The 26,169-nt window shown below is 47.2% G+C and overlaps 5 protein-coding genes across 5 annotated transcripts; 3 read left to right on the forward strand and 2 right to left on the reverse strand.

Annotated features, from left to right (window-relative positions):
• LOC117843980 (ethylene-responsive transcription factor 6) lies at positions 1–1,741 on the forward strand. The gene has a single exon (XM_034724773.2). The coding sequence runs from the start codon at positions 411–413 to the stop codon at positions 1,383–1,385; it is 975 nt and encodes a 324-aa protein (XP_034580664.1). The 5' UTR covers positions 1–410; the 3' UTR covers positions 1,386–1,741.
• Positions 1,742–9,961: 8,220 nt separating this feature from the next.
• LOC117865145 (3-isopropylmalate dehydratase small subunit 1) lies at positions 9,962–12,994 on the reverse strand. Its single transcript, XM_034749270.2, has 2 exons — positions 12,156–12,994; positions 9,962–10,264 (listed from the first exon to the last, which is right to left on the reverse strand). Exon 1 carries the CDS (start codon positions 12,904–12,906, stop codon positions 12,163–12,165), a length of 744 nt encoding a protein of 247 aa, XP_034605161.1. The 5' UTR covers positions 12,907–12,994; the 3' UTR covers positions 9,962–10,264; positions 12,156–12,162.
• Positions 12,995–13,304: 310 nt separating this feature from the next.
• Positions 13,305–16,493, forward strand: LOC117865158 (nudix hydrolase 8). The gene is made up of 9 exons (XM_034749296.2): positions 13,305–14,246; positions 14,327–14,589; positions 14,688–14,753; positions 14,893–15,030; positions 15,152–15,229; positions 15,352–15,402; positions 15,501–15,535; positions 15,731–15,839; positions 15,929–16,493. The coding sequence occupies exons 1-9, from the start codon at positions 14,117–14,119 to the stop codon at positions 16,142–16,144; spliced, it is 1,086 nt and encodes a 361-aa protein (XP_034605187.1). The 5' UTR covers positions 13,305–14,116; the 3' UTR covers positions 16,145–16,493.
• A 185-nt stretch (positions 16,494–16,678) lies between these two features.
• Positions 16,679–19,244, forward strand: LOC117865171 (deSI-like protein At4g17486). Its single transcript, XM_034749314.2, has 4 exons — positions 16,679–17,091; positions 17,702–17,989; positions 18,086–18,166; positions 18,692–19,244. The coding sequence occupies exons 1-4, from the start codon at positions 16,974–16,976 to the stop codon at positions 18,832–18,834; spliced, it is 630 nt and encodes a 209-aa protein (XP_034605205.1). The 5' UTR covers positions 16,679–16,973; the 3' UTR covers positions 18,835–19,244.
• Positions 19,245–19,642: 398 nt separating this feature from the next.
• LOC117865165 (lipid droplet phospholipase 1) lies at positions 19,643–24,570 on the reverse strand. The gene is made up of 10 exons (XM_034749308.2): positions 24,303–24,570; positions 23,602–23,669; positions 22,902–22,972; positions 22,564–22,800; positions 22,158–22,321; positions 22,027–22,082; positions 21,881–21,933; positions 21,666–21,771; positions 20,179–20,276; positions 19,643–20,079 (listed from the first exon to the last, which is right to left on the reverse strand). Exons 1-10 carry the CDS (start codon positions 24,425–24,427, stop codon positions 20,008–20,010), a joined length of 1,050 nt encoding a protein of 349 aa, XP_034605199.1. The 5' UTR covers positions 24,428–24,570; the 3' UTR covers positions 19,643–20,007.
• Between the last annotated feature and the right edge of the window lie 1,599 nt (positions 24,571–26,169).

Raw genomic sequence — 26,169 nt, forward strand, 5'->3', positions numbered from 1 at the left:
TTTTTGTGACCGGAGGGGATGTGGATCACCATTGTTTGTGCAACAAGGATATCTTTGCCGGATAATCCCACTTTCATTTTTAGTTTAGCCGGTTCGTTAGTACACGAGCTTAAGCAATCACCCGACTCCAAAAGCGGTCTATGCGTCTCGCTAAAAAATTATGGAGCCCGTAATATTCCTCCTCGTTCCAATCTCCTCTCACTACTAAACCCGGAAATCAGAAGGGGAAAAAAAATTCCTCCTCCCCGCCTATAAGTACGCCAGCAGCCAACCCCCCCAGCTCATCTCATCGCAGTCTGCAGTCGCGCACACATCCAAACTCCCGAGTCCCCTGCCTGTCTCGCTAGCTCAGCTCCACACCACACCGCCAGCGAGCTAGCACGACGAGCACGTCGTCACAGAACCGAACCATGGACTACAGCGGTGAACTCGACGACTTCTCCCTGCAGCTCATCCGCGAGCAGCTTCTCGGCGGCGAGGCTTTGGCTTGCCTCCCCGTCGGTCCTGACGCCGCGGCGGCGTACTCTGCGTCGTCAGTTCATCCCGCCGCGCAGGCGGCGTTCCACCACCAGCCCGCGGCGTTCGTGCCGCACCAGCACCAGCAGCAGGCCGCGTACGTCGACTTGACAAACGAGTACGCGGATGCCGCCGCAGCCGCCGCGGTCGTCGAGGCGGCGGCCTTCAGGGCGGAGCCGGTGATGATCCGGTTCGGTGGCGAGCCTTCGCCGGTGTCCGACCCCAGCCGGAGGCCGCTGCTCACGATCTCCCTGCCCCCGACCTCGCACGCCTGGGGCGGCCCGGCGGCCGCGCCGGCGCAGGCCCTGGACGCGAACGACTTCCGCAAGTACCGCGGCGTGCGGCAGCGGCCGTGGGGCAAGTTCGCGGCGGAGATCCGGGACCCCAAGAAGCGGGGCTCCCGCGTGTGGCTCGGCACCTACGACACCGCCATCGAGGCGGCGCGCGCCTACGACCGCGCCGCGTTCCGGATGCGCGGCGCCAAGGCCATCCTCAACTTCCCCAACGAGGTCGGCTCCCGCGGTGCCGACTTCCTCGCGCCCCCGCCGCCGCAGGCGTCCCAGAACAAACGGAAGCTGCAACACGACGCCGCCGGGGCCGAGCCAGCAGCGAAGTCCGTCAAGGCCGAGGCGTTCGGATCGCCGGCGTCGTCGTCCCTCACGTCATCGCTGTCCCCCGCGACAACCACGGCCTCTACGGTGACGGCGACGTCGTCCTCGCCGTCGTCCGAGGCTGGAGCCACCGAGATGTTCCCGTTCCCGATGACGCCGTCGAGCTGGACTTGGGAGCAGCTGGAGGGCGTGTTCGGCAGCCTGTCGCCGCTCTCGCCGCACCCGCAGCTGGGCTTCCCGGAGGTAACCGTTAATTGAGCGGTTATCGGCCGCTTAATCAAGCATGATGATGACTAGGTGTAAAGACGTTAATAATCATTAGCGGTTTTTAGTTATGGACGACGGCCTCGGCTTTGGACTCATCTCGAGGATTTGGCGTAGCTTGGAGCTGCATGCGTGTGTGTGTACAGAATGGAGGGTGATAATAGAATATTTTAGGGCAATGTGTCGGTGAACTACACATTGACACAGATCGATAGATGTGGAAATATATACATACGGGGGGTAATAATATCAGAAATGATAGTCTGAGGTGCTTGATGTGATTTGTACATTAAGTAAAGAAGAGTGTACCTGTTTTTATTTAATAGCTGTACACTTGTGAATCATTTTTATATCGCCAGTTCGCCGTATATATCTATGTTGCTTTTGCCTTTTTCTGGTGCCATAAATTTGATCTAGACCTTGATAGATCATAGGTGTACTATGTAGGAGGCACATGTACCTATGGAGTGGCATATACTGATGTATGTGGTGAAACTGCGCCAACTGACGTTTCGTTTTCAATGAAAATCAAGCGCGAAATATTCAAATATTGATATTTGAGAGATTCAAATTTTAGTATGGGCGTGCTACTAGACGCCAGGAGTCTGGTCAAGTTTGGCATCTTGAATACCAACATACATATACAGAAATTTGGATGAAATTCAACCAAAACATGGTAACCTCGAAATGTTTGCATACCAACATGTATATATATCTCGAAATGTTTGCATATTGGATCTACAAGCAAGACTGTTCTTTTGATCGTGAAACTTCGCATAGGTACATGGTTATAGTTTGAGAAGTTCTAGAACGTTCCGTCCCTTCTACTCGACACAATATGTAGCCGTTTTTATGCATGAGACGTTTTGCGTGCAAATGCAAAGCATGGGAGCATCATCTGAACTGATGGTCAGAGCAACCATTTTAAGCTTCTGTAAATGTTCATCAGGGAAAAAATGATACTACCAGCTAATTACTTTATTTGCTCAAATCAACCGTAACTCCGATGTCAATCGTCAACTGCTGCAAGCAGTCCGTTACGTACGTGGTCTGATCAAAACGGAATCCAAAGGTGGCAGGCTCAAGAATTGTACGAGAGAGTTTACCGCCACATGGCTACTCTCCGTCAGTTCCTTGCGCGACTGGGATCCCAGCAGCACGCAATCTACATTGGTAATTACGTTAAGGATCTCCTATGGATCAGACTAACCAGCTATGCTACTGTTTAAGGAAGATGGCATGAAGCTGCATGTAACTGATTTTTTTTAAACGAACTGCATGTAATTAAATAAAGTCAGACACTAACACTAGACGATGGTAGACTGTCAACAGTTCCCTACATACTCTTATGTTTGAATCTATGGACGTGCAATGAATCTTGCCTTGGCGCGTGATTCCTGCCCATCGTCGCCGCATGTTCAGCAAGCATCAGCTCAAATCCAAGGAACGGATCAAAACGAGGCAGCGAGTGCGTGCATGTACTTCGATCGGACGGTTGATTTGAATAATCTGCGTTTGACGGAGAGGAATGGCTTCCGCTTCTGACTCTCGTTGAGGAGGGAGGCCGATGGATGCAGTCAAGAAATGACGCAGGTTGAGATGGCGAGGAGTCTAAGCTGATGGAGAACAATGGTCAATCTACTCTTTTTTTCCTTGTCAAAACGGAAATTTTCAGGTCTCTCAATTAGTTCACGACGCAGTCTATGTTGAGCTGAAACATACGCTCATTGGCTCAGGATATCATGGAGCACAGCCAAACACAGTCTCCCCAAAGTTACTACCAGCATTGCTACATCCCTGTCATGGACGAGGGCAATTCCATTCCATTCCATTCCACGAAAGAAAGCTGTATAGAACTATAGATGCTACGTCTTTTAGAGCATCTGCAAAACAAGCGGGCGTAAGATTCACGTCCAGAGAGCAAAGATACGCCCTAGTACTCCCGCAGCTTGAGAAAGCGCCGCGCCCTTTCGTGGCAAAGAATCGACGTAAAAAGCCGCAAAAACTTACTCGGGTTTACGAAAGCGCAAGGCTGCGTCAATGGTCGAGGAAATTTGGCATCCCGAGGTCAGCCGGCCGGTCGCGGGTCAAGCTGCCGTTTGCAATTGTTGGCCGTGGCCTACATGCTACAGGGCTAGCAGTAGCAGCTACGACGCGCGGCGGCAACGAGTCGACGACACCGGCGTCTGGTCCCAGCTCCAGGGTAGCAAGCAGCCAAGCACCGAGGCTGGCGCTGTCGCAGTTCGTTAAAGGGCCACGACACATCGCCGGAGAGCGTTGGGTGGCGAGGGCCTAGGGTAGCAAGGCGATTTCATACAGCCTTTTTGACGAGTCATGTGAATCTTTCGAATTTTATATTCTATCGAACTTTGAGAGCTGAAAAGAAGGAACAGGTACACGGTCAGAACCACTCATATGGATTGGTGGATTCAAAGTAAAAACTGAATGCCGCAGTTGATCCATCGCGCTGCAATCCACTGAAAATTGCAGTGCTGACTAGTGCCGTACGTGTTTCCGCGTCAGACAATTCGTAGCAGGTTCAAAATCCCTTTTTGTGACCCCAATTTGGACATGTCAGCTCAATCATGTCCAGGACATCAGCTCGCTGTCAAGCTATTAGTTGATTTGATCGAAACAAAAGTCAACCTCCTCTGTGCTCCGCCATACGTATGGCGAGCACAGGAACGGATCAAACGAGTACGGACCCTCCCAGCCCCCAATTCGTCAGCCATGTTTCTCCGTTTCAGTTGGACATCGCAAGCGATCTGCAGCTGCAAACAAAAGCCGCGAGGGGAAGAAACTACTGGAAATAAAGCAAAGTCTACGGGCTTACAGGCACCGGCCGGCTTGATCGTCGAGGTCAAAACTGACAAGGAAGGGAGGGAGCTGCTAACCGCTAGCTCTCGCAACACAATCAATGCGGCCTGCATTCCAATTTCCTTATCCGGCCTCTCTTTCTGCGTGCCAGCTGCAAAGAAAGTCAGAAATCTTGTTGGGCACTCTCTGCGAAGGGTTGGCTGGCAGATCATGGCCGGAGCCGCGGCACGCAGGGTGACGACGACTGATCGATCGGGACTGGAGTTAATGATCCTGGAAATGTAGTAAGGGGGTTTTACTTTGATGCTGTTTCGTGCTCTGCTAACCCTTTTCGTGCTGTTTTGTCCCGCGCGAGTAACTGTGTTTTCACGAATGATTCAAGGGCTGACTTTTGGTATTGGAGGGAGATGAGATGATCGTGGACGCGGTCGCCTGTCAAAGTGTCAAGTCGGGGGTGTAAACGGCCGACGACCTCTGTCCGCACACAGTGCACAGCTGGCTAGTGAGGCTCTGACTTGAGCACCTCGGCACTGCACGCCTGTGTCTCTTTCGACGTGGACGAGAACGTGTGTGTGGTTGGCAGCTTAGTCGAGCTGCAGGTTACGCATCTCTGGCCATGTTTATGCTACGTCAAGAACCGGGAGCTAGCCAGAATACAGAGAAACACAAGCTGGGAATTTGTTTGCACGAGCTTGAAGTAACCTGCATATTTACGGGTAAACACTTTTCTGTGAGGTATCCCGTATCCTTTATAAATACTTCATTTATATATCGTATATACTTACGAATTACTATTTGATTTGAGCCTCTGTACTATACAACTCAGAGAATTTTTTTGGAAGATGCAAAGACAAAATCTCGTTTTAGCAAATCCTTCCGAATTTATTATGTGGGGTTCAGAAACTCTCAGGTCGCCAGCCCTGTATACGTGTTCCATTGTGTCCAGAAATCCTCAAAAACGATACACCAGTTTGACTTGCTCCTCTGGATGCAACTCAATGAAATTCCAGTTCAAATATCTTTCTTCAGGAAATCCTGCAGAATTTATTACGTGGGGTTCAGAGACTGCCAGGCCACCAGGAATGCATACACGCTCCATTGCGTTCAGAAATTCTAAAAAGGGCCCACCCCGCTCCCATTTTTTTTAAAATAAATTAATTAGCTCGTTCTAAACATCATACAATAGATTTAAAAACAGAGGGAGTGTTTGATTTGCACCTCTGGAATGCACAACTCAGAAAAAATTTTAGAGTACGAAAACACAAATCTCGCCTTAGCAAAATCCTGCCGAATTTATATGATGTGAGGTTCAGAATCTCCGAGTCTCTCAGGCCACCAGTTATGCGTATGTGTTCCATCGCGTTCAGAAAATTATCAAAACGGTATCCCTGTTTGATCTGCTCCTCTGGATGCAGCTCAAGTTCGTTCTTGGAGTCCGAAAAATCAAATCCTCTACTTTTAGCAAACCCGGCCGAACTCATTACGTGGGGTTCAGAGACTGCCAGGCCAGCAGTTTTGCATGCGCTCCCCTGCGTTCAGAAATTCTAAAAAGCGAACGACAGGTCAGGTGCTCCACGAGCCATACGTTGAGCCAGCCAACAGAGGGGCTACGTGAAGTTCCGTGACAGGATCATCAGCACCGATCCCCAACGACATCGTTGACGCGTGCCTCCGACCATCAGTTCCTCGCGAAAGTCAGCCGCTCCCGAGCTCCAAAGTCTTCCTGCAGGTAGAACGAACAGCGACGGAGGAGCTAGAGCTAGAGACGCGGCAGTGAGCTCGATCCGTTGATGCGGATCGCGGAGCCAGGACCACCGTCTGTCCAAAAGTCAGCAGGCGTCGATCAATCGTTTTCCGCCGACGAGCGCAGTGCACAGTGCTGCAGCGAGCTTGCGAGCCCATTAATGGCGACCATGCAGATGTAGTGGAGGTCAACCCCAGACACACAGACAGACACGCCCTCTCGATCGCTCCCGCGTTTCGTTCGGCACTTGTCTTGTGATCCCAGCAACCTGGCCGGCGGCGGTTCACACGGACACGGTGGGTTTCGCCGTTTTGGCCGTGCCGTGCGAGACCCATTAAAACGAGCGGGATCGATCCGGCCCGTCTGTCGGTCGGCGCCGGGGTCGCTGTAGTAACCGCCGCTCCGCGCCGCCGGGGCACGCGCAGCCAAACACAGAGCGGAGCCGCGCAGGTCAGCTGGTGTTCCATCACACGGCATGGGCGACACGGCGCGGCTCCTGAGCCAGACGAGGGGCACACGCGTCGCCCGGGCCCCGCGCGTAAAGTGCACGGGGAGGGGACGCCACGCAGCACGCACGCCGCGCGACGCAGGGGGGCAGGGGCTATCTATCCATCGCGCGCGGCTGTCGTTGCGCTTCCGCCGGTTCACGGCTCGGGTAGGTGTCAGCACACTGAAATGCCGAGCGCCGCTACGAGGCGGTACGTGCCCGGGAAATCCACAGTTCCACACGTACATCCACACTGGACGGCTTGTAACCGCTAATACTCCTACGTGGTCCCGTGGACATTGCTGGCAGGTGCTGGCAATGGCATGCTGCCACATTTTTCAGAGGTGTGACGTGCTGCCCGAATGCTCAGTGAGACGTGTGTCCCTGTGATAGTCGCATGAAAGCTGTGTTTGCGAAAGATGGATCTCGGATATATGCGACACTTGAGATGGCAGTCACACCCATGGGTACGGGTAGCTACGGGTTTGGCATTTAATAGGTGCGGGTGTAGAATTCCACTCATAAATTTAGACATGACCCGACCCGTACTTAGGTGGGTTAGGGGTGGGTGTATTCACCCATGGATGCCCGGTGAGTGCCCAAAATCCCTTAAAATATTGACCCTAACCTTTGTTAAAGTATTAAATTATACTAATATAACGTTGTTGATGTATCATGTATTGTGAGGTGAAAGGTACTGGACTATATTGACATGAAATTATTTATGTACCATCATATGAAAATTTTAACATGCGATTTTGTTATCAGTTGTTATCAGTGATGGACTATTCTTTTATGAGATGAAATATAAAAGTTTGACTTCATAGTATGTTGCTCAAATTGCATTTTGTGCGTCAAATTCATATATCATATGATAATGTTGATATATTTTGAACACTTTACTTCTTTAAACAAATCCAGTGAGCACCCAAAATCCGACAGGTGCCCAGCAGATACGGGAGTAGTGCAAAATTTCACCCGTTAGACATTATAGGTGTGGGTGTAACTAAATATGATGGGTTTCATCGTGGGTGAGTTTTGCTCACCTGCACCCAACTCGACCCATTGCCATCCCTACGCGACACAAGGTTTGTGATCGTACCGAGGGTTGAGGGCACATGTTAACACGAGCCACCAAACTTTATTACTGGAAGTGTGGAATGTGGAATCGGATTCAGGTCAAAGTTCATGCTTACCTTTATGCTTGAGCCGATATATCAGACATTCAGACGATATCGAGGGGGTGTTTGATACTAGGTGCTAAACTTTAGCAGTATCATATCGGATGTTCGGATGTCAATTAGGATGACTAAGGGCCTCTTTGGGAAGGGCCTTTTAACACATTTTGAACACCTTGGCTGCCAAACACAAGTGTTAAAGATGAAGTGTTAAAATTTAACACCTCTCTTTTCATAAACACATGGAGGGGGTGTTAAAATGTGCTAAGGTGTTAAAAGTGGTCCCCCTCCCCACTTATTCCCTGGTTGCCCCCCTCTCTCTCCTCTTCTCTCTCCTCTGTTGCCCCCATCTTCCTTCCCCGATCCGCGCGTCGCGCGCCGCCGTCAGTCCGCCCGTCGCGCGCCGCCGCTGTGCCCGCCACCACCGGTCCGCGCCGCTCCTGCGCCGGGATGCTGCGCCGGGCGGCGGGCGGCGGCCTCGCGCGGGCGAGGCCGCTCCGGTGGTGTGGGGGACCGGCGGGCGGCGTGGTGGTGACGGTGGGGGCTCGGGCGGGCGCGGGCGCGGCCGCTGGCGCCACGGTAGGGGACGCCGGCGGCGGGGCGGGGCCGTAGGCGGGGTCGGAGGCAGCAGGCGCAGGGGAGGGGCCGGAGACGGTGCGGCCGGCGGTGGGAGGGCAGCGCCGGCACCGACGCCGGGCGCGGCATGGATCGAGCAGGGGGAGGGGCCGGCCAGGGAGCAATGGCGCTGGGGGCCGACCAGGAGGTGGCCTTGCGTGCGCAGCCAGGAAAGGAGGAAGAAGGAAGGAGAAGAAGGAAGAAGGGGTATTTGGCTGCCATTGAGAGGAGTAATGAGGGGTAAAGTTGTCAATTACAACCTAAGATGTTAAAGTTTAACAGATCATCCAAACACCTCAAGATACTAAAGTTTAACACCTCATTTGAGGGTGTTAAAGTTTAACACCCTGTTAAATTTTAACATGCCCTTCCCAAATAGGCCCTAAACATGAACTAATTATAAAACTAATTGCAGAACCCTGTGCTAATTCGCGAGACGAATCTATTAAGCCTAATTAATACATCATTAGCAAATGGTTACTGTAGCACCACGTTGTCAAATTATAGATTAATTAGGCTTAATAGACTCGTCTCGCAAATTAGACTCCATAGTTTTGTAATTAGCCTATGTTTAATACTCCTAATTAGCATCCAAATATCCGATGTGACATGTGCTAAACTTTAGCAGGGTATCCAAACGGCACCTAAATCAGTCGGTTTACAAGTAGTAGGATATGGAGGTCCTAAGGATGACCGCACCACGCCTACACCAAGCCAACCGGTAAAGCAGGATAGCCCACCATCAGCACTCCTTTTACAGTTCAGGAACGGGTAGCACGCTACTGCCGGAGGGCCTGTATACGCCCCCCCCCCAATCATTGCCGCAGCCCGTCACCGAGAGCGGATATAGGTGTGGAACCCGTTCCGAGAGCGGATACAGGCACGGGGCGGAACCTCTACCTGTCCCGATCTCCTGTAGCGAATGGAGATTTGGTGTACCTCATAGTGGCGCGCGGTGCAGCTCCTCCACTGCCATATTATGGGCCTGTTTGGCAACTATGTGTTAAAGTTTAACACCTGTCACATCGGATGTTTGGATGCTAATTAGGAGTATTAAACATAGGCTAATTACAAAACTAATTGCACAGATGGAGTGTACTTCACGAGACGAATCTATTAAGCCTAATTAGTCCATGATTTGACAATGTGGTGCTACAGTAACCAATTGCTAATGATGGATTAATTAGGCTTAATAGATTCGTCTCGCGAATTAGCACAGGGTTCTGCAATTAGTTTTATAATTAGCTCATGTTTAGTTCTTCTAATTAGCATCCGAACATCCAATGTGACACTGTTAAAGTTTAACACCTCGTATCCAAACACCCCCTATATTTGCAGGTGAGGTCCGTTCCCAGGTTCCGGGAGCCTAACAGGAGACTCTGTCAGACTGTCAAAGCCCTACATTGCAGGGCCTTTTCTTTTTCTTTTTTTTAGAGGAATGCAGGGTTTCTTCTCATCGTAATGTTGGTGGCTTGGTGCTGGCCTAAGTCGGGCCTCTTCCATTTCCAATTATCCATGGGCCACTGGGCTTTGCAAGAATTGTCTTGCCTGGCCCGCGCTCCCTCGACAGGGAAAAATGTTTATGAATTGATATATCATTGTTTTCCCAAGTCAGCTCTATCCTTCCAGATAAACGAGCTACATTCATAAATCAATCTCTTCCTACCATTGATAAATTAGTAACCAAGTGGATTGTCTTACTTGTTAGAAAACCAAACAAACAAAAAGCTGACAACAAAGCTGTTATTCAAACAGGTAAGCACGGTAGCAGGTACAAAAGGGACCAATTGGATCGATTCAGCATAGCCCCAATACGCTGCAACTTATTTTAAAACACTGTCCACAGTACAAATCTATGCGAAAATTAACAGTACACAAGCTGGACAATAGCAAGTACAGGTTGATCCCAAATCCAGTTTTACACACTGCATGCAATGACCTCCACTAATTGCAAAGACCTCCACTAATTTGACAGCAGATCTGCAGATGAAATTTGCCCTAATTTGACAGCAGATCTGCAGAAGAAATTCACCTGAAGAAAAAATAATTAATATGAATATTGTGAGAGAGATTGATGAAAAAGCAATACGATTGAGGATGATGTACAATAATATTTGATACTTACTATCCTTCCTGAGCAAGTATTAAGGTTTCCACTAAGTAGCAACAAAAATTAATACCATTTATGGATACAACTAAGTTAGGCACTACGTAGAATACTTGATTGTCATAGCCAAGTATCAAGGCTATACAAACAATCAATTCAACTCATATAAGGTACATACAGGAAAATGAAAAACAAAGGAAACGAAATAAGTTGAAATTGCAGCATATCAGATCTTTGGAATTTGATATGCAATTTTACGATTTAATCAAATTATGCTCAAGCCAACTCTAGTTGATTTTGTCAGAGACTCAGAGTAACAGATCAAGGCTGTTTCAAACTTTTCACAACAGGTAATTGGTTTTCACATAAAAAATATCAGCAAATAATCCATTTTGCGTGTAGACAGGTAGAACAAATTAGAGGAAAATTCACTGCAATCACAGACAAAATGTATCTGTGGAACTGGTGGGCTGCTGACTGCTAAGCCCATTATGAACGTAAGATGAAAATGGAGGCAAGACTTGAACCATTCTTGGTGATTTGGTGGGCATGGCACTAAACAGTCGATGAGTGCATTCTTTAGAGGCCATTTACAGTAAATGGAGACTGGGAGGCCAGCCGCAGGGCCTGCTACTGAGGGAGGGACCAAGATTGGGCCTAAGAGAGAGGCAAGGGCAGGCAATGACAGTTCCTAGGTATGATAGGGATGAAGTATTGATCATTTAGAAGGACCAGAAGTGGAGGAGCAAACCAAGGATGCTTCGGAATGAGTTTGTTATCTAGCAGCACATGACGCAGAATTTAGGAAAACAATGAAGGTTAGAGCATAGAACATCCAAAACAGTTAGTGTCACACTTCCAAGGCAGACTTCTGGACCTCTGGTATGTAGTCCTTTGATAGTCAAGTTTAGCAAGATGCATGGGGCTGCAGATTCAATAGGTGATGCAGGCAAATCCCTGGAGTTTTGATCATTCGATAAACTTAAGCAATACTTCACATAACTGATGAATAAGGTTATTTTAGATACATTCAGGGGAAAGCATAGATGAAGAGGGGAAATAATCTAGTTCCTAGCTGTGTACTAAAAATATTTAAGGCACTGCAAAGCCGATGGCTTCCAAGAAACTAAATCCTCAGCTCATAATAGTTTTGGAATAGAAATTGCTAAGCTAATTTCCACTCGACGGGTATAGATTTCTGCCAAGAAATTCAAGTTTAGAAGTGAGTAAACTTGCTCATCCAATAACCACCTCATTAGGAGAGTAATCACAAATCTAGTCACAAATCGACTGCTCTGAAGTCCGAACTTCAACAGCCTGAAAGCAAAAGGTGGACACTAATAACCTATTCCAAGAACAATGTGTACCTAAAATACAGGTTTTGCGATTTTCTACACTAGATTAGTATAGTGAGTGAATCCATTTGGTGTTGAAGCCTGAACCAGCATTATAATAGCCTCACTTTATAATCTTCTAGTGCATATTTGATGTCAAAAAGTACATCTAAGGTATTTGCAACCGCTGGAGAGACCTGATAAGCCATAGAAGCACACTTCAAAATAAATTACTCATAAGCAAGCATTTGAAGGAATTAATCGGGCCCTTAGAGTATGACTGTAATATACTAGAGTGGGGAACATGAGAGAACTACTGTACTAGAAAATAGATTCGTTATGAGGAAACATTCGTCGGAGTTAAGCATGGTCACTAGTGTATGATTGTAATAAACTAGAGAAACTATAAAGTGCAGCTGCCTAATACCTGCTTGCAGAAAGCAATCAAATGTAACACAAAATATGAAATCCAATCATCTCACCTTTCTCTCAAGCAGCAGCTTTCGACGCAATCATTCCGGTCTTCCGAGCATATGCAAATATCCCTCCAGCCTCAATGACCGGTCCGGCATCGCCAATTGGTTTCAGCTTGTACTCCTTGCCGGATGTGTGGTTAATAAGGACGGAATTGCCGAGGTCCACGGTGACCACATCCCCAGTCTTGCACTCCTTCCAAGCTCCCGCGTCATGGAGCTCCAGAGGGTACACCTCTCCCGTGGCCACGGAGTTGCGGAAGAAGATGCGCGCGTAGCTCTCTGCCACGACGGCGCGGGCGCCGGCGGCCCCGAGCGCGACGGGCGCGTGCTCCCGGGAGGAGCCGCACCCGAAGTTGGCCCCGCCGACGATGACGGCGTAGCGGGTGGACTCCTCCCCCGGGTCGACGAACGGCGTCGGGTAGGCCGCGGTGGGGAGCCCCGCGAAGGCGAAGGAGCCGAGCTTGCGGTACTCGTCGGGCTTGGACGGCACCAGGGTGAGGTGCTCCGCGGGGATGATCTGGTCGGTGTCGATGTTGTCGCCCACCACGAAGACCTCGCCGTGGAAGACCGCGGACGACGGGGAGCTGCCGCCCGCCGCGGCCGCGGGGGTCAGGGTCCCAGCGCGGCGGCATTTCAGGATGGGGTGGCGGTGGGAGGTGGCCTGGGTGCGCCGGAGGAACGCGCTGGTAGGCGCTGGTCTGGGGGCTAGCACCGCCGTTGACGCCACCGTCGCCGCCGCCGTCGGAGCCGCCGCCATGATGATGGTTTCGGCTTGGACGCTCTTGGTTGATTGGGGATCGGGAATCAGAGGTGGGTTTAGGGCAAGGGCTGAAATGGGTCGAATGGATTCAACACTGGCTCACGACTGACGGCCCATTATACACCTGATTTTGTGTGATTTCGTAAGCGCCACGAAACCGAGCCACGTAGGCCCAGTCCCACTTGTGCGTTGTAAGTTTCCGTAAACGCCACGAAACTGAAGGGCTGTTGGGCCGTACATACCAGGCTAATTTTTGTTCTGCGCTGCTTTTCCTTTTGCAAGCTTTCTCGCTCCAATCCAATGAACAAACACAAGTAGACAAAACTGATCACATTATTATATGAAAGTAAATTTGAGTTCCCGTGGTTCCATTTCATCACCCATGACGTAATTGTCATGATTAGTCTTGGAACAATGCAAAGTAATCAAGTATCTTTTCAGCCGATTTGTACTGTATCTGGAGACTCGGTGGCAAACTGGCAATTGGGTGTCGTGTCGTGTGAAGCTGAAATCCACGACAAGAAGACCTCACGTGCTGCATACAAGAAGTGGATGTCGTACTGTCCGCAAGAAAACACTGCTGCGAACCATTTCAACCCTGAGCATAGTTGATGCTACGAGCTAGCTAACCACTGAACCGAGCGCCCCATGATCCTGTCGCCCAACCATTTACGACTACGCACACCGCCATTATCTGCATGTTTCCGTCTTCGGATAAGCCTGTCCTTGGTTCTTAGTAGTTCTTACTCGTTGGCACTACCAAGAAAGCCTTTTACTACACTAACTCATCGAGCCATCAGTTACTTAGCCCATGCTCAGAGCGTATCTCGGAACATGCCGCTCTCAAGATGCCGCGATTGCCTGTGCAGTGACGCTAGCTATCACGGTACTGGCTACTAGGAAAGTGTACGGCGCCATTGCTTGCTCCGAAGCGCTCCGAAGCGCGACGCTTCCCACGCGGCTGGCATGTAGTAGTAGTAGCCTGTGAGAGTGACGTGGACTCCACATGTGGTTTTCGATAAAGCGTTCGTACGTGCGGGGCGTGGCATTTCTGTGGTCGCGGATCGCCTCCTGAATCTCGTACCAGCCAGTCAAGCCACAGATCGGAGCACGCGGCAGTTAGCGAGGAGCAGGCCAATCGCACATCAGTCGTCACAGTGGCTCGCTTGGCGCTCTCGGGCCTCTCGCGTTTGAGATACCGGGATCGATGGAGGGCAGCCTGCTGCTCGTCGATTCGGCCGCGGCGAGCCTGTGCGCCACGACGGCGGCGCGCCGCCACCGCCGCGCGGCAGGCCGGAGCGGCGCGAGGTTCCTGAGCTGTTCTTGCTCTTCCAGAGGTATAGCACAGCACTTTCTTCTTCTTCACGATCTGTGTTGTTCTTGGTAAAAACCCGTACTGTGCCGCCGTTGAATTCAGACGAGCCGGCGACGAGGGCCTGGCCGTCCTACTCCTCCGCTGGTAATAACATGCCGAGGGCGGTGAGGTCGGTGCCGCGCGTGAACGGGTGGAGCGGCAATGGCCACGGCGGGTGGGCGGCGGCGCGGGAGGAGAGCTCCGTCCTGCTGGAGGCCCTGGAGGACGAGTACGGCGGGATGATCGTCGACGCCGACCGCCTGCCGTCCGACGCGGACGGGTTCGCGCGGTCCCTGGCGGCGTCGCTCTCCTACTGGAAGTCGGCGGTGCGTCACCACGGCCGAACATCTTCTTCTCGAGTGACAGATTGCTACGCGAAATTTCACCTGTGTTAGGTGCTTATGACAGTAACTTTTCGGTGCAGGGCAAGAAGGGGGTGTGGCTGAAATTACCGCTGGATCGCTCCGAGTTCATCCCATTAGCAGTGAAGGTACGAGTAACCAAATCAAAGTATCAAACTGTAAATGCAAAGCTGTTCTTGCGTTTGATCGTCTGTCTCTCGCAACATTTTGATCAGAAACTAGTGCCTATCAGTTTATTATAGCAGTTATGTGATGACGCCGGTGCAGGAAGGCTTCAGGTATCACCACGCAGAGCAGTCGTATCTGATGCTAACGTACTGGATCCCTGACGAGCCCTGCTTGCTCCCGGCAAATGCCTCTCACCAGGTTGGAGTCGGGGGCTTCGTGATCAACGACCAAATGGAGGTGCCTTTCTTATATGCCACGATGCATTTGCCATCGATGCGTGCTAATGGCAGGATTAAAAGTTTGCTATGAGTTGTATCTCATTCTGTTTCTGATAGCATTTTCTTGAGAACTTGACAAGGTTCTTGTGGTGCAAGAGAAATATTCAGCTTCATCGTTGCCCGGTGCTTGGAAGCTCCCCACAGGATTCATTCATGCGGTAAGGATTCAGCACATACCTAGCTGGTATGATATGAAACACTAGCAGAGTAGTAGTGTACATACATATCTGAATATATGCTACTGTTGACTTATTGAGAATGCTTCTTTGTGTCGTGGCAGTCAGAGGAGATTTTTACAGGAGCTGTCAGAGAGGTCAAGGAGGAGACTGGAGTAAGAAACGGATCGTTTCAGACTTCTGATAGCATAAGAGTTATAAACCTTACGGATCAATCACAAAATAAATCTAACGCTCCCCATGCATTCTGCAGATTGACACTGAATTTGTGGACCTGATTGCTTTTAGGTAATGGTTCTGGTTTCTTGAACCCCTCCTAACGTAGTGATCAATATCTGTTGGTGTAGGAGATTTGCGATAATGCGTTAGTCAATGAACTCGCACTTGACTTCGCAATAGAACATTAGAACACTTATGCAGATGCAGCCATCCAAAAATTCAGAAACGTCTTATTTGATAACTGCCGCCCTCAATTCGCGTCAGGCATGCACATAACGTGGCGTTCCAGAAGTCAGACCTGTTCTTCATCTGCGTGCTGAGACCACTGTCCAACGACATCAGGATCGACGAGACGGAAATCCAAGCAGCAAAGGTACAACACGCTCCCTCCCGGAGTGTCCAAGAAAGGCACACACACCATGTCCTTTAAGATTTTTCTGAAGAAGATCTATACGGTTGCAGTGGATGCCGCTCCCGGAGTTGATGGAGCAGCCCTTCATCCAGGACGACCACATGTTCAGGAAGATCTCCGACATCTGCGTGCAGCGCCTCCGGAAGCGCTACTGCGGCCTGACGGCGCACCACGTGGTCTCCAGGTTCGACGGCGGGGCGTCCACCTTGTACTACAACGTCGCCGAGCCCGAGCGCGGAGACCGCAACGGCGACGACGCTGCCTGACCCTGACGGACGGATTGGCTGCTCCGCGCATCATTTGGCCATCGATTCGTGCAGGGCGTGATCCCAGTTCCCAATCACCAAAATTTTCACCAAGATCCCAGTTTCGGCGTGAGGCACCGCAGAGAATAATGCCGATTGTCAGCGTCGATCTGCATGTACCTGTGCAGAAGACTCATCACCGCTGTAGCTTTGGGGGTGATGGTTTGCAGCGTCGCAGTTCCGGTGCACTTGCCGCGCTGCCGGATCGGAGCATGTTCCTGCTGCCGTGTAATGGATTGGGTCGCCGAGAACGGCCTTGGGTTTGCGTTGCGTCCAACCGGCCGCTGGCTTCAAGCCTTCAAGGGTTCAAGTTGTTTGCAGTTCTGCTCCGCGGACAAACTCCTGAGTCCTGACCTCCGTCTGGGCCCGTTTGCACGTTTCCCGCCGCTGCACCCCGCCGTCCAGCCGACGACGCACACCGGCACACGGCGAGTCGGCGACGCGGCCTGGAGACGGAAAAGGGATCACGCACACCAATTGTTAAGCAACAGGGTGAACAAGCTTCTAAAATACAAAGGAAAGGAAAAAAAAAACAGAGAGAAAACAAAACAGCGTGAAGATAGCGTCACATGTGAAAAACCGGAAGCTTATTGCTTAATTAAGCGGATCGGATCGGGAAAGCAGAGATCGAGGGTCTACCGTCTCCCTCCGCGCCGCGTCCTCACGCACGAATCCGCGCTCCGGCCGAGCCCTAGCCACCCCCCGCCCATTCATGGTGGGCGGGCCGTGAGTGAGATCTCTAGGGAGGCTCGTGGTGGGCTTCGTCGGGGCGGGAGGGGAGGGGGAGGAGATGGGCGGTCGGAACAGCGCCGCCGCGACGCCGGTGCTGCTCAACGTGTACGACCTCACGGCCGCGAACGATTACCTCTACTGGCTCGGCTTCGGCGTCTTCCACTCCGGAATCGAAGGTGTCCATGGCGATCTATTCCCTTGCCTTTCTTTTCTTTTCTTTTCGGTATCGGTTCCGTGGTAGAATGATGGATTAATAGCTCCTGTTTGCAGATACCTAATTAGCATGGTGCTGATTTTAGAATAGATTTTGTTGTCGTTGCTGCTTTATGGTCAAATTAGGTGTTTGTAACAATGATAGCAGGACAATACATTCTGCGGAACAAAATATATAGTGATGGGTGATCAATGGTTCAAAGTGACATTCCACGGGGATATAGAAGAATACATATTAAAGAAGACTGTTTTTGGAATAGCAAGAATTTCAGGAGAATTGTACATAACGTCTGTCTTGGTGGGAAAAAAAAATGACCACTTTGCTCTGCTTAATTTTGCAGTGTCATCCACTCATCTTTCATAGGTTTAGGAAACTGTTTATTCACCAAACAATTAGCATCTCTGCAACCTTGATTACATGGATTGCTACAACTCTGTTAAATGCCTGGATCAACACCACTTTGTTGAAAAAATTTATTTATGTTTGCATAATATCTAGCACCTTACAGAAGATTGAACTAGGTTTTAGCATCCTTTTTTTTTCCTTAACTCTTTCATTTTCAAAATGAGCAGTTCATGGCACGGAGTATGGATTTGGAGCCCATGACTTCCCATCCAGTGGCGTGTTTGAGGTGGAATCAAAGACTTGCCCTGGTTTTGTCTATAGAAGAACGGTGTGGCTAGGCACAACAGACATGTCCCAGGAAGAATTCCGCACGTTTATTGAAAAACTTGCGGGGAAGTATCATGGGAACACATATCATTTGATAAGTAAGAACTGCAATCATTTCACGGATGATGTCTGTCAAAACTTAACTGGAAAACCCATCCCTTCCTGGGTGAATAGGCTTGCAAGAGTAGGTTGGTATTGGTCTCACACTCTCACTGGCAATGTGTTTGTTTCCTTTATTAGTTGAAACTATAGCCAGCTGACTGTATTTTGTCTTGAAAATTTAGGTTCAGTTTTTGATTGTCTTCTACCAGAAAGTGTTCAAGTTTCTCCTGTGGGTCGTGTCCCAACTCTTCGTCAAAATTCTGGTTAGTATCTACCTAAACTATCCATTGCAATTTTCTGTTTCTGTGACTTCCAAGATGGCCTCTCATGCCAAATTCTGTCAACCTAAGAAGATTAGCTTGTGTGGGCATGCGTGATTTAACTCGGCTTATAATTTGAATGCTCTGTTATGCTGCTTTCTTGAAAATGTGTCACTGTCAGGCATGTTTCTGACTAGGATTAAATTCTCTATAGTCTTTTGCAGTGTTGTGACAATTTTACTTTTTTCTTGTAAGACCGGCTATCTTAAATTTCATTAATTTAGTTGTACATGTTTGCACTCTCTCCATGGTTGTTATTACTTCCTTATGTGCCAATCAGAATATCCAACATGTTACATATGTCATCCTATCATATACAACTATAAGGGTATAAGCAATCTTCAAAGAAATCAGGGAATTTTTCGGATGCAAAACAGAGGAGGGATTCCAAATACATCTTCCACTATTTATAAGGGTTTTACTGTCTTATACTAACCATTTTATTGGTTTCTCATAAATATTACTCAGATGATGAATTGCATTCAATACATTCACCTATCATTGAGGACAGTGACAATGATGAGGATGAGGCGAAGCACCTGCTGCCAACTCCAGCCAATGACATGCATTCTGTAGATGTGCCACCAAAGCTAGCCAAAGATCTCCTCTGAACTGCTCCATGCTCATAGGCAGGCACCTCCCATACTGTAACTACAAGTGGTGTAGCTGTTGGTGCTAAAGGGATTTTCTAGATGGCTTGACGGCAGTACAGTCGAGCTTGCCACTGGTTGTAGCTATACACAGATGGAATTGGCCATCTTCGAAGATGAAACTCTTAACTATACTTGCTGTTTACCAGTTACCACTGCTTTGCTGTCTTTGTACCGGCAGCAGCAGTTCAGGTGGTTGTCATCCATGGTAGATTGGTAGCAGATGTTACTGTGTCATTTAGCAAAGCTGGAAATTGCAAATGGGTTCCCAGTATCTATTAGGACCAATGATGTAAAATATAGCCTTAGCGTGATGCTTGCTGAGCCGAAACTGTGTAATAAGTTATCACACAGAACGGGGTTCACGTACATGTCTACTGAGTATTAACCTCGATTTTGTTGTGCTGCGTAAGCGCCGGTAATGATAGGTAGAGAATCTGTCTTTGCTGTCCAATCCCTTCGCCACATTATGCCACGGAGGTTTGCTGACGAGTTCTCCCAGAGAAAAGGAAGCTGGCAAATGAAAGATGTCTAGAACAATTTTTCCAGGTCTAAATTGGCAAGCGTTTGCCACTTAGACGAGCTTGTCTTCTGCAATGTTAGCTGGCATGGACTGACGGCCGAGTGATCCATGACCATGAATAAGACTAGTCTATTTTGTACTGCGATACGCGGCTGTCGGGTCCGGTTTGTTTATTAGCAACATTGAATTCATCATCATATAGATATAGAAAGGACCTCATGCTAAACTTCTATGTTACTAGTGATGTCACCAATGAATCTGATTTTTAAATTGCCTTGTTGCATGTACAATCATATTTCTCGAAGTGAAATCAGCATTTCCGTTGTATCCATGCAACAGCTCCTTTTTTTTTAAACACATATACACATCATATCTGCAGCATGTCTTCTAAAATACACGCACGCCGTATCAAGGACACCACTAAATAAATGCTAAACATTTATAATGACAAGGATAGTCTTAACATGACAACGAGTGTTTTCCCCCTCTATATAATTCCATCAGTGACTTGAATCTTTGATGCCTGGTATTTCCATAAACATGTCAGGCTCGGCGACTCAGCAGTTAGCAAATGTATCCTGGTTTACGTCTGTTTCCAGAGACCCGGGTTACTAGAGAGTAAAATGGTCAATCATATGCTGTATGACATCGGCACCTTCGCAATGCATCACAGGATCCTTCACCTGTTAAGATTTCATTCCAAGGCAGGCTTCAGCTTCAACATAACTTTCGTTGCTAAATTGCTGACAGGGAAGAACGTGACGGGTATCTAAAGACAATACCTGAATCACACTATGTGCTGCAGATCTTACTTTGCTGTTGTGGAAGCTAACATCCACCTTTTCCCATGACACACGCTTAAGTCCTCTTAAAAGACGTTCTGTAAATTGCAATAGAAGTCAACCCATCATGTGACAATTCTGCAGTAAGGAATAATGCATGATGTAGGAACTAAATAATGTTGACCATGATACAGGTTGCATTTTATGATCCCTTGGGTCATATACCAAAATGTATATTTTCCTCTCTACAAAAGAAGCGTATCCTAAATTCCTAATGCACTAAAAATATGGAGATTTGGAGAGCTTTCACTGGACGACATATGTGGGGACCATGATAATTCGTGATGGATGCATGATAGAAAACGGTGACAATACAACCATAAGGTTCTACTACAGAGCAGCATACCCATGCTAGTAAACAGACTGTCAGACTGGACATCCCTAAATCGATCTGGATGAGTTAGGAGACTATCTTTGAACATCATCTCATTTGTAAGCATATCTGTGGAACTTGTGTTCCCCAAAACATTGTGGAGTTGCAAGGACGTAAGGGACCCATGCAACACGCTATACAGTCAGGGACCCCATGGACATCAAACATCTACGGCATGATAGATAAAGGCCATGCTCCTATGTCTTAGCTAATCCAAGAACTGAGAAACAATGACAAAAGAGAGAAAGAGATAGTATTATTTCAAATTTCTCAATACATAGCTCATTAGCTGTATGAGACCTGGTGGTAGGGTGTATATCCTGACCTCCCACACAAACTGAGGTAGGTATTCCTTTTTATTTTATGCTTAATTGGGAAGCTCCATTCTATTTAAGCCTACATAAACTAAGAAGTTCATTCCCAATCTGGCAATTTCAACAGACAGAAAAAGGACTGTCTGTCCCCACAAACTAGTACTCCCCCCGTTCCAAATTGTAGGTCGTTTTGGCTTTTCTAGATACATAGATTTTGCTATGTATCTAGACATAGCCTATATTTAGGTGCATAGCAAAAATCATGTATCTAGAAAAGCCAAAACGACAATTTGAAACAGAGGGAGTATTATCTATAGGCAAAATAATCATTATTGAATTAAATAAGATGGAGCATCAACCACATATAGTGCGTGAACTGGAAGTATAAAAAAACCTTACAATTTACATGCTTTCTTTAAGCAGGGAAACCTTTTTTAAAAAAAGTAGGCAGGAAGCAGATCTGACAATTTCTAGCATGCCTTCCATTTAGATATTGTCAGGATAAATAGACCAGGGAAACAGCACTATTTCAGAGGGAGAGGAAGACACTAGAAAGCAAATATGCTAGTGCCTGTCAGTACTCCCATCCTATATTGGGTTTTGCAGCATTTCTAACTCAACAAATTTTGCCTTGAATTTTCATGTTATGCTAGCATTTCATATTTTGCATAAAAAGAGATCAATCACAAATCGTGCAACAAGCATATGTTCAATTATATAATCCAAGCACTAATACAAACCTTCTAGTGTGCAGTTGTCCGTGTCCACACATTGATTAGGAGCTTCTGCTTTGGATAGCTCCTCATATACAATATGTGGGTAGATCTTGTTTGTTGAATCAACCCACTACACGAATATAATTAAATGCATATTATAAACGGTAGAGTGAAAGAAAAGATCATGCTCAGGTTGACCAATCCCAAAAAAAAAACAAAGAAAACAAGATAAGGTTTACCTTGGGTAATTCCGAATCTTGTCTGATGGATGATGTCCTCCACCCAACAATATCTTAATCAACACTCAGTTACGGAAAAAAAATCTTAAAAACAATGCTTATCACTACAATACTACATGCTAATTTTAGGTGTGAAGTAAGGATACGATCATAACAAGCATTGGAGTATGCAACTCGTCGTCTAAATGCTTGCAAAGCAGACCTACACCAACAAATTGGTAAGCTAAAAATATTCATAATCCAAGCACATAAAAGCAGTTGCGGAAGGTAAGCATACATGAACTGCAGGTCACCCCAATTGTCCACCATGCGTTGCAGCAATGGAGGCTTTCCATCATCATAATCAGTAAGAAAGAGATGTTTGCCAGTTCTTCCAAATATCAAATGAATGATGCAGCATGCAAAATTTTCAATTGCAGTAACTCCAAAAAGGAAAGGAACCTGTGTGGTTCAAACAAAGAACACATTTCAGTCGAGTCCCTGAAACATTCATGTTACAAGTACCAAAATGCTTCTGCCAAGCCTTCATACAAAGCTAGCTAACTATTATTATCACTCAAGCAAGTCAATTATTTTTCAAAAAATAAATTTGCAAGCTTGACCTTCAACATGCAAGGATGATATATGGCTTCTCATTTCTGATTGCAATGATGAAAGGCAAAAAACTTAAGCTTTTAGAGTACCTGCTTATTTCCTCTGGAACCAAGATGCGGTGATGCAACGGTTATGAAGTTCACTGCCTCAAGTCCATGTATTGTACCTCTGTTGTTGTCACTCAAACTTTGCGGAGCATTTTCTGATGTTTGTTTAGGCGGTCTATAGAGTCTTCCAATAGCATATCTAGCAACCAATCCTCCAACTGAGTGTGCAACAAAAGATATCTTTTTGATATATGGTCTTCTGTTGATTTCTTCAATAACCTGCCTTACTAAATTTTGTCATCAATTTGCAGAAGGAACACATAAACTAGAGCAGAAGAGATAGTTAGAAAACAATCAAGACGCATAATGGAAGAACTAACCTCTTGTGCCAATCGTTCACCCATCACATCAATGCCATCTAAAGTAAGCTTGCGCATGTTGCGGTTGCTACCTACAGGTTAAGAAAAATGTCATTCAAGAAACCATAAGAAATGGCTATAAGTGGTAAAATTCCCTTATATATAAATAATATTTGTTGCATTGATTCAATTGCAATAATATAAGTAATGATACAAGATATCATATGTTTGCAACAATTCAAATTCTTATTCAATTGTGTTTACATATAAACACCATCACCATCTGCAATAATGTGCTTTTTGCATCATCAGTAGCACATGACCAGGTATATATTCTACTAGGAAATAAGATTCCAAAGAGTCCCACAAGGAATATAGATAAAGCTCCTATCTTATTTCTTTGTAAGCAGAAGAACCTAGGAATGATTAGCCAATCATTTTTATCAACAGCAAAGAATCTCCAACAAGGATGCTTTCGTAAAGAAACATCATTGTGGCACTAACCAAGCGCCTCAGGTGTAAAGGTTGGACGCCACTGGCCATCCAACGCATTAATAGTTCAACACTAGGATTCAAGGATTGGTATTTGTGAAATGCTAAGATGTCAAATTGTCCTCCGTAAAAGTACAGTACAATACAGGCATGCTGATGGAGAACTCATAGCTCAAGAAATACTATAAACACGAAGCGATGAACATACAAACGAATTGAGAGAGCTTACAATGAACTATGACTTTGTCGGAGAGCAACTTATCAAACTGCTCTGCTCCAAACTTCCAATCTGCTGTGCTGCACAACAAATAGAGAGTAAAAGGGTCAATACAGCTGCAGAAACAACCAAATGGCAACTTCCATAAAAGGAAAATAAGTAGATGCATCAGTAAGGATCAGTTACATCAGTATTATATGGCCGAAATGCATGTACGTGATGTACTGATGCGAATGCACGAAAAATTTACCAAACGGCGTTTCACTTTGGCATTCAGTTATTTATGTACTCTGAATTCATCAGTGCCGTGGCTAATCGGATCGACCAACCTACCTAATTCGTACGGATCACGTAGCGTCTTCGCAAGAGACACCTCAATTCAGTTTGTTAAGAGGACATTTTAGATCATCAAATTAATTACTACTTCGCTCATAAAAACATTTCGAGACTCGCAGCGCTCTCACCTACGGAGCTGCGCTCGCAAACAGGCAAACAGCTGCTTCGGGATAAAATTTCGAATACAGCTAACGATCAGGCGAACCAGAGAAGCTTATTATTATAACTCCAAATCCCCAAAGTTCTCGAAACAACCAATAGGTTCCCCACGAGAAAAGCGTACGGCAATAGTTTTGTCACGGAGAAAAGGCAAGCCCAATCTCAATTACGAGAACAGATGGAAGGCAAATCAGCAACAGCCACGCAACTAGCCGTACCTCCCGACGATCCCGTGGACCATGACCACCAGGTGGTCGGGCCCGGCTCCGGCCGGCGCCGGCGCCGCCGCCGGGTCCTCCTCGGCCGCCGCCTCCCGCCGGTCTCCACCTCCCAGGTCACCCATTCACCCCACACGCACGCACGCACGCGAACAAGCGGAAACGAGCTGGGTGGAGGCGGAAGGGGGAGCGCGGCGGAGAGGAGGGTGCACGGGGAAAAGGGTAGCTGCGCTTAAAAGGGAGGTGGGCGGGTCTGGTTTGGCGAGTGGCGACGGGGAGGCGGAACGGAACGGACGAGGGGAAGAAAACGGCTTCCTGGGGAGCGGATTGGTGTGAGGGGTGGCGTCTGGTTGGAGAGTGACAGGTGGGGCAGGCCACAAGGAGGCGGCCAGTTCGACCTGGCGGAGCCCGGCCGGCCAGGGAAGAACACAACCGCCAACCACCGGAGGTTTGACGACCATGGTGCCGGCCGTTTCCAACAGCAGAACTACCAGCATAGTTGCATTGCCTGATTTCTTGAGTTTTACTATTTCAAATCTTGTTTATGCTTACTGAATAGTATTTATCTTAACGTGCAGATACCACCATTTTAAGATAAAGGAATGAAAGTTATCCTACTTTTTCTAAGCGGATAAAATAATTCTAGCGGTTGCATACAAGGACGCACAAAAACTGATTATCTTTGTCTTAAAAAAATAGAGAGACAGAACTGCTCGTAGCAAATTTATAACGTGAACGGCTACAGTATGATTCTTGCGTGTAATCCGTCGGTGAAAATAGGATGATGTTTTAATGTGCTAATACTTTTACCTCCAAAGAGAAGGACAAGCTTAGAAGGACAAGTAAATGCTGCCATGCTTGTGAAGTTGTATTTCTCTTCAATTGACAGCGTGCGTGTCGACAACAACATGTCATATTATCAGGTGGTGTTTGGGCGTCAAAGGCAAGCTTTGATTCCTAGGGTTCCATTTCTTCCACACACCAATCAACCAAAGCGTAAAGTTGAAGAATCCATCCATTGGAGACTGATATACTAGCAGTGTTGCAGTGGGCAGTGGTCATTTTCATTAAAAAAAGGCCAAAACAAACTATACTGATAGATTTGCAGATCAAAATAGTACTCTTGTTTTGGGTCATTATTGTGAGGAAGGCAACACGAAGATATAATATTCCCTCCATCCTAAATTACTATACAAGCTTTTCTAGGTACGTAGCTTTTGTTATGTATCTAGACATAATATATATCTAGGTGTATAGTAAAAGATATGTATTTAGAAAAAATAAAATGAATGGTAATTTGGAACGGAAATATCAGTTTGATGCTGGACACCGGTTTCGCAGGACGCATGTTCAGTGCACGCAAGCCGAACCATGGCTTGGATCACACACGAGCGAGCTGAATTTCGCGTGCAAAGATCCTCCAATGCGGGCCGTCGTCGGTGCAACGTACACGCGTAAGCCAAAGTTAAACATTTCAGCGAAATGTTTAAGCTCTGGGATAGTTAGTGTTTGAAGCTGTTGTTTTGCGACCGAGTATCGCAAGCGGCCGGCAATTTCAACAATTAACAGCAGTGCAGTCATAATCGAGGGAGTAAAGTAGACGAGCTGTTTCTTCTTCTCATCGATCGTGAAATTTCCCGGAAATCCGCACAGTGATCTCTCGCTTACTGTTTGGGGTTGAAAAAAAATTAAAAACTTCCTTAAAAAAATTAAAAAAACTATACTCACTCTGTTATTAAATGTATGATGTTTATGATAACTCATTAGTTCATTTAGGTTATCCTAGATGCCATTTATTTAGGGAAAGAAAAAAAGTTTAGTTTTATAATAGGAAAAAGAAGAAGCTATGATGATGGGACAAATAGCA

Source organism: Setaria viridis, chromosome 1 (assembly GCF_005286985.2).
Source record: "Setaria viridis chromosome 1, Setaria_viridis_v4.0, whole genome shotgun sequence".
Taxonomy (NCBI): Eukaryota; Viridiplantae; Streptophyta; class Magnoliopsida; order Poales; family Poaceae; genus Setaria; species Setaria viridis.

Bases quoted from the DNA above. Each gene is read 5' to 3' on its own strand.
- LOC117843980 (XM_034724773.2), top strand. From the start codon at position 411: ATGGACTACAGCGGTGAACTCGACGACTTCTCCCTGCAGCTCATCCGC.
- LOC117865145 (XM_034749270.2), bottom strand. From the start codon at position 12,906: ATGGCGGCGGCTCCGACGGCGGCGGCGACGGTGGCGTCAACGGCGGTG.
- LOC117865158 (XM_034749296.2), top strand. From the start codon at position 14,117: ATGGAGGGCAGCCTGCTGCTCGTCGATTCGGCCGCGGCGAGCCTGTGC. The intron at 14,590-14,687 runs GTGCGTCACCAC...TTTTCGGTGCAG, and splicing joins TCTCCTACTGGAAGTCGGCG to GGCAAGAAGGGGGTGTGGCT. The intron at 15,536-15,730 runs GTAATGGTTCTG...AATTCGCGTCAG, and splicing joins GTGGACCTGATTGCTTTTAG to GCATGCACATAACGTGGCGT.
- LOC117865171 (XM_034749314.2), top strand. From the start codon at position 16,974: ATGGGCGGTCGGAACAGCGCCGCCGCGACGCCGGTGCTGCTCAACGTG. The intron at 17,990-18,085 runs GTTGGTATTGGT...TTGAAAATTTAG, and splicing joins GAATAGGCTTGCAAGAGTAG to GTTCAGTTTTTGATTGTCTT. The intron at 18,167-18,691 runs GTTAGTATCTAC...AATATTACTCAG, and splicing joins AACTCTTCGTCAAAATTCTG to ATGATGAATTGCATTCAATA.
- LOC117865165 (XM_034749308.2), bottom strand. From the start codon at position 24,427: ATGGGTGACCTGGGAGGTGGAGACCGGCGGGAGGCGGCGGCCGAGGAG. The intron at 20,277-21,665 runs GTTTGTATTAGT...TGCAATTTACAG, and splicing joins GGACAACTGCACACTAGAAG to AACGTCTTTTAAGAGGACTT. The intron at 20,080-20,178 runs GTATTGTCTTTA...AAATCTTAACAG, and splicing joins CAGCACATAGTGTGATTCAG to GTGAAGGATCCTGTGATGCA.